At 38.8% G+C, this 12,446-nt stretch overlaps 1 protein-coding gene across 6 annotated transcripts in view; it reads left to right on the forward strand.

Annotated features, from left to right (window-relative positions):
* Window positions 1-12,446, forward strand: part of PHACTR2 (phosphatase and actin regulator 2) — a 220,019-nt gene that overhangs the window by 163,050 nt on the left and 44,523 nt on the right. For 3 of the 6 annotated variants that reach the window (XM_016119544.2, XM_016119546.2, XM_016119545.2), the window contains exons 3-5: window positions 536-616; window positions 4,563-4,721; window positions 10,250-10,489. In XM_016119544.2, the coding sequence (XP_015975030.1) occupies window positions 536-616; window positions 4,563-4,721; window positions 10,250-10,489 (480 nt within the window). The remainder of the gene's footprint in view (window positions 1-535; window positions 617-4,562; window positions 4,722-10,249; window positions 10,490-12,446) is intronic. The other 3 variants (XM_016119547.2, XM_016119550.2, XM_016119549.2) reach the window with 1 other exon arrangement.

Here is a 12,446-nt window from a genome sequence, read left to right on the forward strand (position 1 = left end):
TACTCTAGAATTTTCTTGTATGTCAAGAAAAAGAGTTGAGAGAAATCGGATGTGTTGGATTTTTGTAATAGACGGTGTAAGAGAGAAAACACTGGAAAATAGTCCCTTCTCTCTGGGTTACCTGAATATCTACTGAAAGTTTGTTTTGTTTAATGTAAGTACAAATATCCTCTACATACATTGCATATTGATAGACACCTGTTTTAGAATGCATTCTGACTAAAGAAAGGAATATTTCAAAGATGGAAGTAGCCTTTGTGCTCTGTAGTAGATGTGAAATAATTTGACTGGATTCTTGGCTGAACATCCTCATTTGAAAGACGAGGTGCAGTGGTCGGGTTTCAGATCATGGGCTCCAGTCGTCGTCCTTCTGATTACATTGACCCCAGTCACAGTGTTTTCCTCGGCAACTGTGAAAACTGGAGTTTGCGTCTTCAAGTGAACAGAATGAATATGCTCAATTCTAATTGGAATGTTTTTCATAATTATTTTAAACAATGACTTGATTCTTACTTGTGCTTATTCTTTTTAAAAGTATTAGAAAGGAAGATATCCACAAGACAAAGTAGACAGGAGCTGATCAGAAGGGGAGTTCTTAAGGAATTGCCTGATCAAGGTGAGGAAATTAACCATGCATTTAAAATAATTTAATCCTTCATTCTTTGGTCTTTGGTTTTTCTTTTGAGACTTAAGATGATCATAGTCTTTGGGAGATAAAGCAGTGAGTATCTAACTCCAAGAATCCTGCTTTAATTCAGAATGCCTTTGTGGTCTTCTAGAGAAGAAACTAAATGACCCTTTTGGTGAGTCCTTCACCACATGTCACTCTAAAACCATCTACAAAGGTACACTGTAGCTCAGAGGCACAGATAAGAGACAAACGCTTACATTGCTCCTCTGTTCTTGAGCTTCAGTCTTTCTATACGAGTTAACGTGATTGAATGAATGCAAAGCTTCAGTTTGGCCCATGCCTTTGGTTTCCTGCGTCCACCAGTAAAAGAAAAGAGAGCCATCTCTTGTCCTTTATAATGCACTCAGATGTACGATCGATAAGGCATGAATGGGCAAATTAAATTAATCTGCTTTACGCAGTCTCTCAAGTAATTTTCCCAGGATCATTCTCTTTTCATTTCTTTGATTCTAGTTGTCCCTCACCTTTTCACTGTTATTATTTCCAACTATTTTTTTCCTACCTCTAATCTTCCTCTCTTTTTTCTCTAACCTCCCAAAGGGGAATCTTGCTCAAAAGATAGAGATGAAATAGAAACTGAGATAGACCCTCAAAAGAAGACAGCAAAATGGTTTATTTCTCCAAATAAATAGTACTGAATCATTTTCATTGCTCCCACTACTATTGAAACTAAAGAAATTTTTTGTTGCAACATTGTTGCTTTACCTCATGCCTTCTCCCCAGACATTTACTGGGGTAAATTATTATTATTGTACTTTTATGAGAACAAGTGAAATACTGTTATTGGAACTGGAATAATAGTACTTCTTTTTTTCTGATACATGTTCTTTGCAAAGAACTTAACATCTTTCGGCATTCGCTCTTTATAAATCAAATGACATGTTTTTTTCCAACATCTGAATAATTCCAGAATGGAACTGGAAATGCCTACTGTTTTACTCCTACTTCAAAGAAAATAGGGAAGTCTGAAGTAAATCCTACAATTTTCCTTGAGCTCTCACGATTTTAGGCAATTTCTAACCTGTTCTACTTTTCTCACACCATTTGATAAATGAATTTTATGCCTTCCCTAATTTTCTATTACCTTGAAGCTATTTATTTCCTGTCTGGAACTTTAAAAAAAAAAAAATGCACATCCCTAACCTTTTTTTCTTTGGAGGTCAGCTTACAATATCAAATTTGTCTCCTCTCTAATCTCCGGAGGCAATAGAGAAATTAAAAATCCACCAAAAGCCAAATGCTGCACTGTCACCTTTATGGGGTGGATCAGTGCCCTTGTCTGGTTTCTTTTACTTGGAAATATTTTAAAGAAGGGAAAAAATAAGGACATTTATGATTGAAACTGTTGCTGAGTATTAGAGAGATTAAAGGCCTCCTTTTTATCCAGTTTAAAATTATAGCTAGAAAAGAGTTTACTTTTTCTAAAAACAGGTGGCAGTTGGTTCTTATCTTCTGTTCTTTACTTCTGTCTTTTCCCTTAGCTTTAACACAAGGGCACGTAGATGTTTTTGCCTGCCGGTCAGCCTCCTTTCCTTTTCTCCGATGGTATACTTTTTAACCTTCTAATAAGTCACTCACCTTTCATTTGTACATGATTTTCTCCTTGCCTCTATTTCTGTGTTAACTATATCCCAGAAAGAGAGAAAGCCTTCAAAACATTCTCATAGTCCTAATTTAACTGCTGACTTCTGTATGTGCTTGATCTCTTGATTTACTGTAATCTCATGACTCTTCTGAGTTTTCTCTTTTCTTTACATACAAATCTCCTTTTTAGACTTGGCATGGGCCTCTCTCACTTTAACCAGCAGTCTAGCTCAGCATCTTCTTTTTCCTTCCTTTGCTGAACTTATATTTTACTTCCAAACTTAAATTACATCAAGTACTTGTTTTAATCCTAAAATAATACACAAAACTAAAAAAACCTCAATCACACAACAATCAATTATTAGTAACTTCAGTTCTCTTTTTTTCTTGAATTTTATATTTATTACAAACACATTTCCTTTTTCCATAGGAAAGTAAACTCTTTTCCTTTTTCCTTTTTCACATGCACTAGCTTTATTTCTACTTCAAAGTATCTTTTCACATTGCCAACTGTCTCTCTCTATCGTGTAATAATCCAATTTCTTCTTGTGCCTCAACTATTTAATTTGCTCTCTAAGTTATTTGCTCTGAATTTAGAGATCAGTTATTTAACATACTAAAGAAATGTAATATAATAATAATTGAAAGAGAATTAAATTGTCATTAACATGACTAACATTTTTAGTACCAACTAATGTCATAGAAAATAAAGATAAATTTATATTTGGATACCTAAAAACTGAAGATTTTTATGTAAAGAAGTGGTTTTCTCTTTTGTTTGGAATTTTCCATTCTTACACTAGTTTTTATTTTTTTATTTTTTTGAGTCTAATGTCCAGACATTATATTGTGTCTCCTCTCGTTCTTTTTTATGGCAAATTTTTTGGCATTCAATAATAAGAACTAAGAATCTTTTGGTTTCTTTTTGGTTTGACATAAACTCTTTAAAAAGCATTACCTTAATTTTATTGAAATAGTTAAGATTTACTTACAATGGCATTGCCTTTAGTTGTCTGTTTTAATTTTATTTCGGAATCAGATTATAGGTGCTTAGAAGTTACATGACTAAGCAACAACTGCTTTTGCATTTTCAGCATGATATAATTGTAAAATATTCATTTGACTTATTAAAATGTCATGCTTGTTTTTGTCAGAAAGGCCAGTGGATTTTATTGTTGAACCAAAGCCATTCAATCATATTTAATGAAAATTTGAAAGATGGTCTCTGTTTTATAATGGTTGCCAAAATAAGATTGCTCAAAATTGCATAAGGCGTCTAATTATGCATTTCTTCAAGTTTGCTAAATGAAAACTTCGATTCATTAATTTTTGTTTTACAGTGGTAGCAAAGCCTCTTAACATTTTCCAGATATGAATTAGTGCTAATCTTTTCAAGCATTTTGGTTGTTGAATTAAGAATTCTTGCAAAATCTTTCACCTTAGAAACTCCTATGAGAGAATTATGAAAGTTTAGGGGTTAAAATTAGTTATTCATGATTTAGAATAACATATTAGAAATTTTACTTTCAGTTGTGATTTTTTAAAAATTCCTCTGTAATTGCTTTGTGCCATGTTGTTTTTCCTAATGTTTTCAAATTACTTTTAGACCAACTTAAAGACTCTTTGGTCAGTTACATATAATAATTACCTGAGTACATTTTAATATTTCCGTAAATAAGAAAACAGAAATACAGTTAACCTTGCTACCATCTTTCCCTGAATGTAGAGTAACAGTTATATTACTGTATAAAATTAACATAGCATAGAGGTAATATTTTGGAGAGGATGGTGTTTAGAAACTCTCATAATCTCTCACTGATCGTTTGTATGTGTAATTACATTTCACGTTTTTTTGTGTATTTGCATTCACCTTGTGTTCTGGTGTTTGTTAAAATGTTTATTCCATTTTTCAGGTTACTCCTTTTACGGGTCAGTTTCTGAATGACAGAGAGACTCCTAAGTATTGACTTCAACAAAACCTAAATGCAAGAAGAGAGGGACTCCACTGCTCAGGGATATTTTATATTTATAATCAGGCTAATCCTTCCTACTGTCTTGAAACAGCTCCTGAATGGCCCCTCCGTAGCTTCTTTCCCCCAAGACTCAGGATTTTTTAGCTCTTTCGTTTGAATTAATTATTTAGTAAAACATGATGAAACAGTACAGGACGTATTTGATTCCCAGGGCCTGAAACATGAACCTAATCTCTAGAGTCCTAGTAACTGGAAAACTGGGTTTTAAGAAAGCCATCAAATTAGACATCTAGGTGTTTCTTTCCCTATTTTAGATGGAGATGTAACAGTTAACTTTGAAAATTCAAACGGGCACATGATACCCATCGGAGAGGAACCTACCCGAGAGGAAAATGTAGTAAAATCTGAAGAAGGTAATGGCTCTGTAGCTGGAAAAGCACCACTTCTGGAGGAAAAGGCAGAAGATAAGAAAGGTAAAATCAAGAGAAACCCCTTATTCTCCTACCTCAACACAGCTCAGTGTGAAGATTCAGGTCTTAGGTTCCAAATGGTGACCTTAAGACCAGTAGAGAGGTGATTTGCAAACATGAAGAGGAGAGAAATGATAACTAGCAAAGAGAAATGGGGTGATCGTTTCTTTTTTCAGGTAGATGCATCCATTTTATAAGCACATCATTTAATTTTTTATTAAAGATGGCTAATTAATAGTAAGGATCAGAAAGGATGGCCTCTTCAATCACTGGAGATGTCTGGAAATTGATCTTTTCCTCAGGATCTTTCTCTCAATATCTTTTAAAAAAAAAAAAAAAAATGCCAGCAGATAGAACTTCTGTTTCTGCTGCTTAGAAGTGGCCGCTGTGAGCAGCTCAGCATGGATGAATATCAAATAAGGTGGCTTTCGGAGCCCAGCACTGTCTCTTCAGCAGGGGGGCTTAGCTGGTATATCCACACACTCAGAATTGAGGGTACGAGTCCAGGTTCTAGACATTTGTGAGAAAGACCCAGGGAGAGTTCCCAGAGATGCTGGGGATTTGGTCTGCTGGTCTGGCCATAGTCTGCTCCATGATTTGTTTGTATGCAACTGGAAATTTCAAAATATGCCAGAGGCAATTATGCCGTTCCCTGAAGGCTTCCTTAGAGACCAAGGTTTCTAGAGTGAATAATATGCTATGGTAGATTGCATAACTGCAAAATACATGTTAATCAGGGACTACCAGCACATTTATAAGTTCATGGGCACTGATTGATTACATCCTCATACTTTGGCTATCACGGTGTAAGAACCTTCAAGCCTCATACTTCTGCAAACCTGAACTGAAACTCATAAAGTAAGGCTTTGTTGGTAGATTCTAGATGATTCCATGCAGCAAAGAAATGAATCCTTAGGAGCTAAGCTATTTCCTATTCCATGATGTATGCTTCTGAGTTGGATGGCAGAAATTTGTCAAGCCGTTTGGGTTCCGTAATCATTTTGAGAGCGCTTCGAAACTGCTGGAAACAGAATTCCCTTCCTCTGTTCTTGATCCAAATCCTTCGAAGACAAAAGGAACAAAAGATCATTTTACGGACATTATAACTTAAAATCATCTACTCTGGAAGTCCATAACCCCTTATTACTGACATGTAAATTAGCCTTTAAAATTTTTAGAAGCCTCTGTTAATAATTTCTTGGAAGTTTTAACACTTGGCTTTATTTAACATTAAGTATAGTATCATGAGGCTTTACTTAATCTTGTTCCATTGAAGGACTCTGGCTAAGCTTATGGATACTGATTACAAGAAATTGAGTGGAACATAAAGACAAACATACCTAAGGAGATTTTAAGAGGAATCAGTTGAAAATATTAATGCAAGTAGTGATTTCTTTATTTTTATTTTTTATTTTTCAGTCCAACTGTCCTGTCTCACCAAACTGTTAAATTTCATATCCATCTGTGGTTTGTGTCTTGTGCAGCCTTTTCACATTCAAGAATAATGTCCTTCATTATGTAACAGTGCCATCTCTAGTGCTTATCTGGTCCGTGTGGGGTGTCAGTCAGTGGACTGGCCAGACTTCAAAGGAAGCATGTCTCCTATCAACCTAATAAAAAGTCGCTGACAGTTTTATGTTAATTAAACCAGCAGGTCTCGATGTTCTGAAAAGATGATGGCAGGCCTCAGAGGCCCATGGATATGTGAGAGATATTTTTGTTTTCTTTTTCTTTATTTAGAATTAGTACATTCAGTTCTTTTTGGTCAAATAAGGTCCCAGATAGCATCTTGCTTGGCTGCTCTGCACACGAGGAAATGGAAATGCTCCACACGCAGCCACCCCGCTAATTAGACAGAGTCGCCTCCCTCTCGCTGTATGATCGATCGGTGCACCTGCCGGAGCTGCACCGAGAGTGAGGGGAAGCGTCCGATATGGAAGCCACTTCTGGAGAGTAAGATGAATGTCACTTCTAACTCACATCACATCACGTAGGATTATGTTAAATAGAAAATATCTTAGCAACAAAGGTGACCATTCAGTTCTCTGGAAAGAGACCATTTAAGTCTGAAAAAACACCCTAAGATTCACTTTTACCCCCGCTCCTCTCCCGATCTCACTTCTTGTTTGAGCTCGCTGCCGTGCAAATCCACCGTCCCATGTTCTTAATTCACCCTTTATCTTGGGATGTAGTGTTGTTTCCTCTTACATTAAATAAACGTATCCAGGAGCATTATTTCATCTATTAATTGGTTATAGTTACAGAACTACATCACGTGCCTTTAAAACCCCAGATGCTTTATCTCTTTTTAAGACAGTATGTCAGTACTTTAGTATTTGAAACATCAGTGCCATGGAAAACAAAACAAATGGCCAGCGGCCTTCACACTGCTCTTAGGCCCCACATGAGAGTTGCTGCAGCTCCCAAAGGCACCTGCTTCTGGGTACAGTGGTCTTCGGCCTCCTCTGCCCAGCCCTGGAGACGCTACCCTGAAGGCCTTCAGGGCTCCTTGTCTCTTTTTAGTCTATCTCAGCAACTGCCCTTAAACATAGAAGAGGCAGAAAAGCTGATCATCAATCTGTTACGTATAGCTGGGCATAAAAGATGAGAAGTCTGAAAATTATGTGATTTTATTTCTACTGAGTTATTGTTGAGGGCGTTCGACGAAGTAACATGTGACTTAATGTATTCGTTCCACACATAATAATGAAGATCTGCCATAAGTAAGACTCTATGGAGAGCCAGGAAGAGTGGTGAATGAGAAATGGCCTTTGCCATCAAGCAATTCATGGCTTACGAGGAGACCAGCATGCAAACAGGCAATTGCAATACAAGATGCCAAGTACTCTGGAAGGCCTGAGTGCAGCAGCAAGCCAGGGGAGCTGGCAGCAGAGACCAGCACTGGTTCGTAAAGAAGCTATTTCCAAACTGTGATTTGCAGGAGATGAGAAGGAGGCAGTCAGTTGAAGGAGAAGGATGGGGCAGAAGTGCATTCTGGGTAAGGTGAAGATGCATGCAGTTCTCAGCTTTGCTCACAGTGTTATGGAACTAAGCTCTCCATGTGATGGAAGGAGCCAGACCTAGACATATAGTAAACAGCTACCATCCAGACTGTCGCGTGAAACGCTGTTGTTATCAAGCCAGAGTGCGTAGGCAGCCCTTTCTTAACCTCCTCTTGAAAAGATAATACTCAGAATTCATCAGTTTATGTCACGTCTTCAGATCATAATACAAAATGTAACTTGACTGAATTCATTACCTCCCAGATAAAAGGAAAGAGCTTGTTTTCTACTAATGTGCGTTGTTAATAACTAACTGCCAATTAGTCACATTCATTGAATAGTCATGTTTAAAGCATGTGCTTGATGGGATATCAAAGTTCAGGCAAAGGGAGTTTATAATTTAGTCAGAAAAGCATACGGTGCGCAATCCCCGTAGGAATCGCCACAGAGTAAACTTAAACACTGGCCATGTGGCAAACACACATCGACAATGGGTAAAGTTCTCAGAGAAAGGAGGCGTGGAGCATGCTTCCCCAGGAGCCGGCAGAGAGTTTGCATGCAGTGTGTCCATTTTCAGCCCAGTAGGGACCATCATTCCCAAATGTCAACCATCTCCTGCTTCCCATACCCAGAAGCTAGATTCTTTGGGGGTATAACTGTAGAATTTAAAACCTTAGACAGAAAGAGAAAAAGATCCCTCAGTGATATGCCATAAAGTCAGAGGATAAGATATATGAGGGTTTGTAGTGTGAAAGAGAATGAAGAGAGCAGGTTTTACAGTTCAGCTTGACTGGCCTTCACCATAGACACTATCACTGGGCTTGATCTCCGTGCACGGTAGTATGCTAGGAGCCAATCTTACAGAGAAGAGTGTAAAGAAGTATTTAAAGAATAGGCTTCTGCCCTCTGTCAAAAGACTGGAGTGTCAGTGTCTCTGTATGTTGTGTGTTCAAATGTTTTAGATGTGCATTAACTTGTATTGTTTTCCACCCTAACTGACTTTCATGATTAAGCGGCCTTCTGGTTCAGACCAGGTAGGTTAGGAGAGTCACTACTTAGTTGGGGAGACAGATGTATAAACAGAAAAGCAAACATAGAAAGTAACCTCTGATAAATGTCGAATCAATAGTTACAATTAACATCAGACGCAGGAGAGGTCGACTTGGGCTCCAGTGACTGGGGTGGGTTTGTTTCATGGCTGAGAGAGAATAAAAGAAAAATTTTATCGATTACCTGCCATAATTTAAACCATTTTATGGTGGTTCTATATGTGAATTTATGGAAATATAGTAAAAAAAAAAAAAAGGGAGGGATGAAGTCCTCACTTCATACTATCTAGCATGAGAAATGAAATAAAAGAAATAATGAAATGCGTTGCATTCTAATATTAAAACTCTTTCTTCATTCAATAATTCAATAACGGGAAGATATATCCAGTGAAGGGCTTAGTCTGGTCTTAACACCGTCTTATTTTTTATTTTTTAATTGCGCTTCATTTTTAAAGAAATGCTACTTGGCTCTTTGGACCAGAGCTATATTTAAACTTATTTTAATTACAATCAGCCAGTGTTAGAATAAATAGAGATATAACTATACAAATGAACATTCAACATCCCCACTGTCAGTAATGAGAGACTGATACTGTTTCTCTTCCAGTTAAGTTAAACCTTGTGAGAGGTTTCTGTACTCAGGTGTGAATTTTTTAAAAATTGAATTTTAACCTTTATCTTTTCAGAATGTTTTTATTACAAATTTACATTACAAAACAAGTTTGATTTTCGAGGGGATTCTCCGCCCTCTGTACCTATCATCGTGACACTGTTTGAGAAGGTCAGAGGAAGTTATTGCAAAACAGGAAGTTGCCCTACTGCACTGGGAGAGCTTGAGAAAATTTTAATAGTAGAAAAGAGTTTATTCTTCAGTGCATTGTGTTTCCTGTAAAAGATTCTACAGTCTCCCTTAGCTTAAAAAATTACTGAGTTTTGACCACAGTGGGACAAAGCACAAATCTCTTCCAGGTTAATGGGGTTTGAATTCTCAGAGAAAGTCCGCTGGTAGAGGGGACAAAGGTAACTAACTGTGAGTCCACAGTCCTTGCTGCACGGCCAGTCCTCACCCCATGGAGGTGTGTGTAATACGCTCATCTGCCACTCTCGGGGCCTTTCAGTTTTGTTTAATTCAATTTAGCACTCGTGTCCTCGTTATCCTCCAGCAACCACCAGTTCAAGTCTGGTGTTGGCCCCTGACGGTGGACGTTTACATTCATCGTCACTCTAACTTCATCAAAGTAACTCGTGCAACCCTGTTGAATCACAGGAGTGATCAGTGCACCCGGACAACACACCCGTGTGGCTTTCAGCTTTTGTTTTTACCCAAAACCTTTGTTCTCTCTCTGGGGCAGAACTCCGCACTGGTTCCCAAGGGCCAAGCAGCCGCTCGTTTGTATCACTGTCCCCGTGTGTCTCGCTTCCTCTGTTTATATAGTGTGTGTCTGTATCAGTCTGCTTCTGTTCACTTTCTCATTTGTAGAGAACACTGAAAACCACTCTGAAACACCGGCAGCTCCTGCTCCACCTCCTTCAACTCTTCCTAAGCCTAAACCCAAACCTAAACCCAAAAAAACACCTGTGCTTCCAAAAGGGGCTGCTGCTGGGGCCAGCCCCAAGGGTGATGAAGTGCCTCCTATTAAAAAAAATACCAGGGCTCCTGGTAAGCAAGCCCCCGTCCCTCCACCCAAGCCAGCAAGCCGAAACGCGACCCGAGAGGCTGGTGAGTATGCCCCCAGGGGGTCGAGTCTAGGGGTGTTCCGCTTTGGGGTGGGCCTAATTGCTTCTTCTAAGAATGATGTCTGGTGTCAGGATGTAACACCAGTGGATTCAGCTTTGACACGGAGAATGCCCAGGAGATTCTTTTGGTGGTGCCTCTACCAAAGGAAAGTCACCGAGTTGATTAGTCGACATCATTAGTTTGGGGTGAATAGACCTCTTGCATCCTGAGTATTTGCTATCTGCACAAGGACCAGTAGAAGGAAACAGAGCATGGTGCCTGATGAGTGCTGATGATCTGATGTGACATTAATGAGACATCGACTGGCCTCCCGCCCATTTAAGTCTATGGGTGGCTTTTTGGCTTTGGTTTTCTTTCAAAACGTCTTAAGTTTTCACATGAGAATATGACACTTGTATCTTCGGCATCTGCCCACATACCTAGTCAAAAAGGCACCTGCTTCAGCTCCACCCCTCCACTCTCTATCCAATCACTACTGTTCGGCAGAGTTGAAAGTTACATACCCATTGCTCACCCCACCCCCTTGCAAACAGTAAAAAAGACTTCAATTTGTTATAAGGAAAAGCGGCCTAGTGATGTGGTTACAAGTCACGATTGCAGATCACCAGGGGATGTTTCGGTGACTTACAGTAACTGTAATTAATATATATCCAGCTTTCCTTTCAACTCAGATTTGCTTAACCCAAGTGGACCTTTCATTCTTCTAGTGAATGGAATGAAGAAGCCTACCATGTATTACAGCTTTTAAAGGACGTTAATCAGAGCATACATGCTATGTGGCTTCCATGCATAAAAATTCTCCTGTCTTATAACAAACCTTATCTTCCCTAAAATCAGCAGCAGATTTCTCACAATTGCCTTGGTATTGATCTTTTTCATACCCGAAATGCTCGAACGTAGAGAATGGTTTTGCGGACGGTGTGATAGACCTCCGAATGTAAATAGATGTCTCTCTCCCTGTGTTTCTCTCTTCTGCCTTTGACCTTGAGTGTCTGGGTCTCTTCTAATAAGGTCTAAAGTGAAATGTCTCAGAATGCTGTGCAGACAGTGCCTTCGGGCCATTTCCTTGGAGACCAGCTGCCCTCACGTGTCATCGTCCATTCTCGGTGGTGTCCGTATTTATTCCCAAACTGCCTCGCACACCCTAGGATCAGTGCTTGAAGCGAGGCAGGCTCTGATCCACTTCTTAAAGGAAAACCCCAAACTGTCACCCTGTCCTTTGGAATTAAGACGCTGCCTAGCAGACTTTCCCACTTCCTCACGCCCCACATGATAGCGGCTCACTGTTGACTCTGTCTTGCTTCTCTCACAAGAAGGCTGATTAAGCCAGGGCAGGGGACAGCTTCTGTGAAAGATTTTTGAGTGATTTCCAGATATTTGAAGATTTATATATAAACTCATGATGTTCCTAAGAGAATAGTACAAGCCTGTTATCCGTTATATTGAAAGAGGCCCGACTAGCCCACGGTGTATGTAAGAATGTTGCTACCACAGAGAAACGGGCTGCCTTGTAGTTTACCAACAAGCTTGTCATACCAGGATCCTCTCATCAGATGCTGATAACGCTCCATCGGAATCCAACTGATACTCCTTTTGTAACCATTTAGAACTGTCTGCATGGTAACGTTTCATTTGAATAATGTGATCTTCTGGAGAAGTTACTTCAAATGCAGCTCTCGATTTTCAGACATATGTTTTAAGTTCTTTAAAAAAGTGATTCGTTTAGATTCTTCCTCTATTACTTAATTAGTATAGACTTCCAGATGACCAGATATCTGTTTGGCATGTTCGGCTGATTTACCAGTGAAGTAAGGCAAAATCTATAATGTTTCTTTCTCATATTGTATTATGCACTGTATGAGTACTGAACTGAGAAGAGGTGGCATCTCTTTAGTCATGGTCTCAATTCAAGGTGACTCAGCCTACATGGTTGATTTCA

This window comes from Rousettus aegyptiacus, unplaced genomic scaffold (genome assembly GCF_014176215.1).
Source record: "Rousettus aegyptiacus isolate mRouAeg1 unplaced genomic scaffold, mRouAeg1.p scaffold_m13_p_1, whole genome shotgun sequence".
Lineage (NCBI taxonomy): Eukaryota > Metazoa > Chordata > Mammalia > Chiroptera > Pteropodidae > Rousettus > Rousettus aegyptiacus.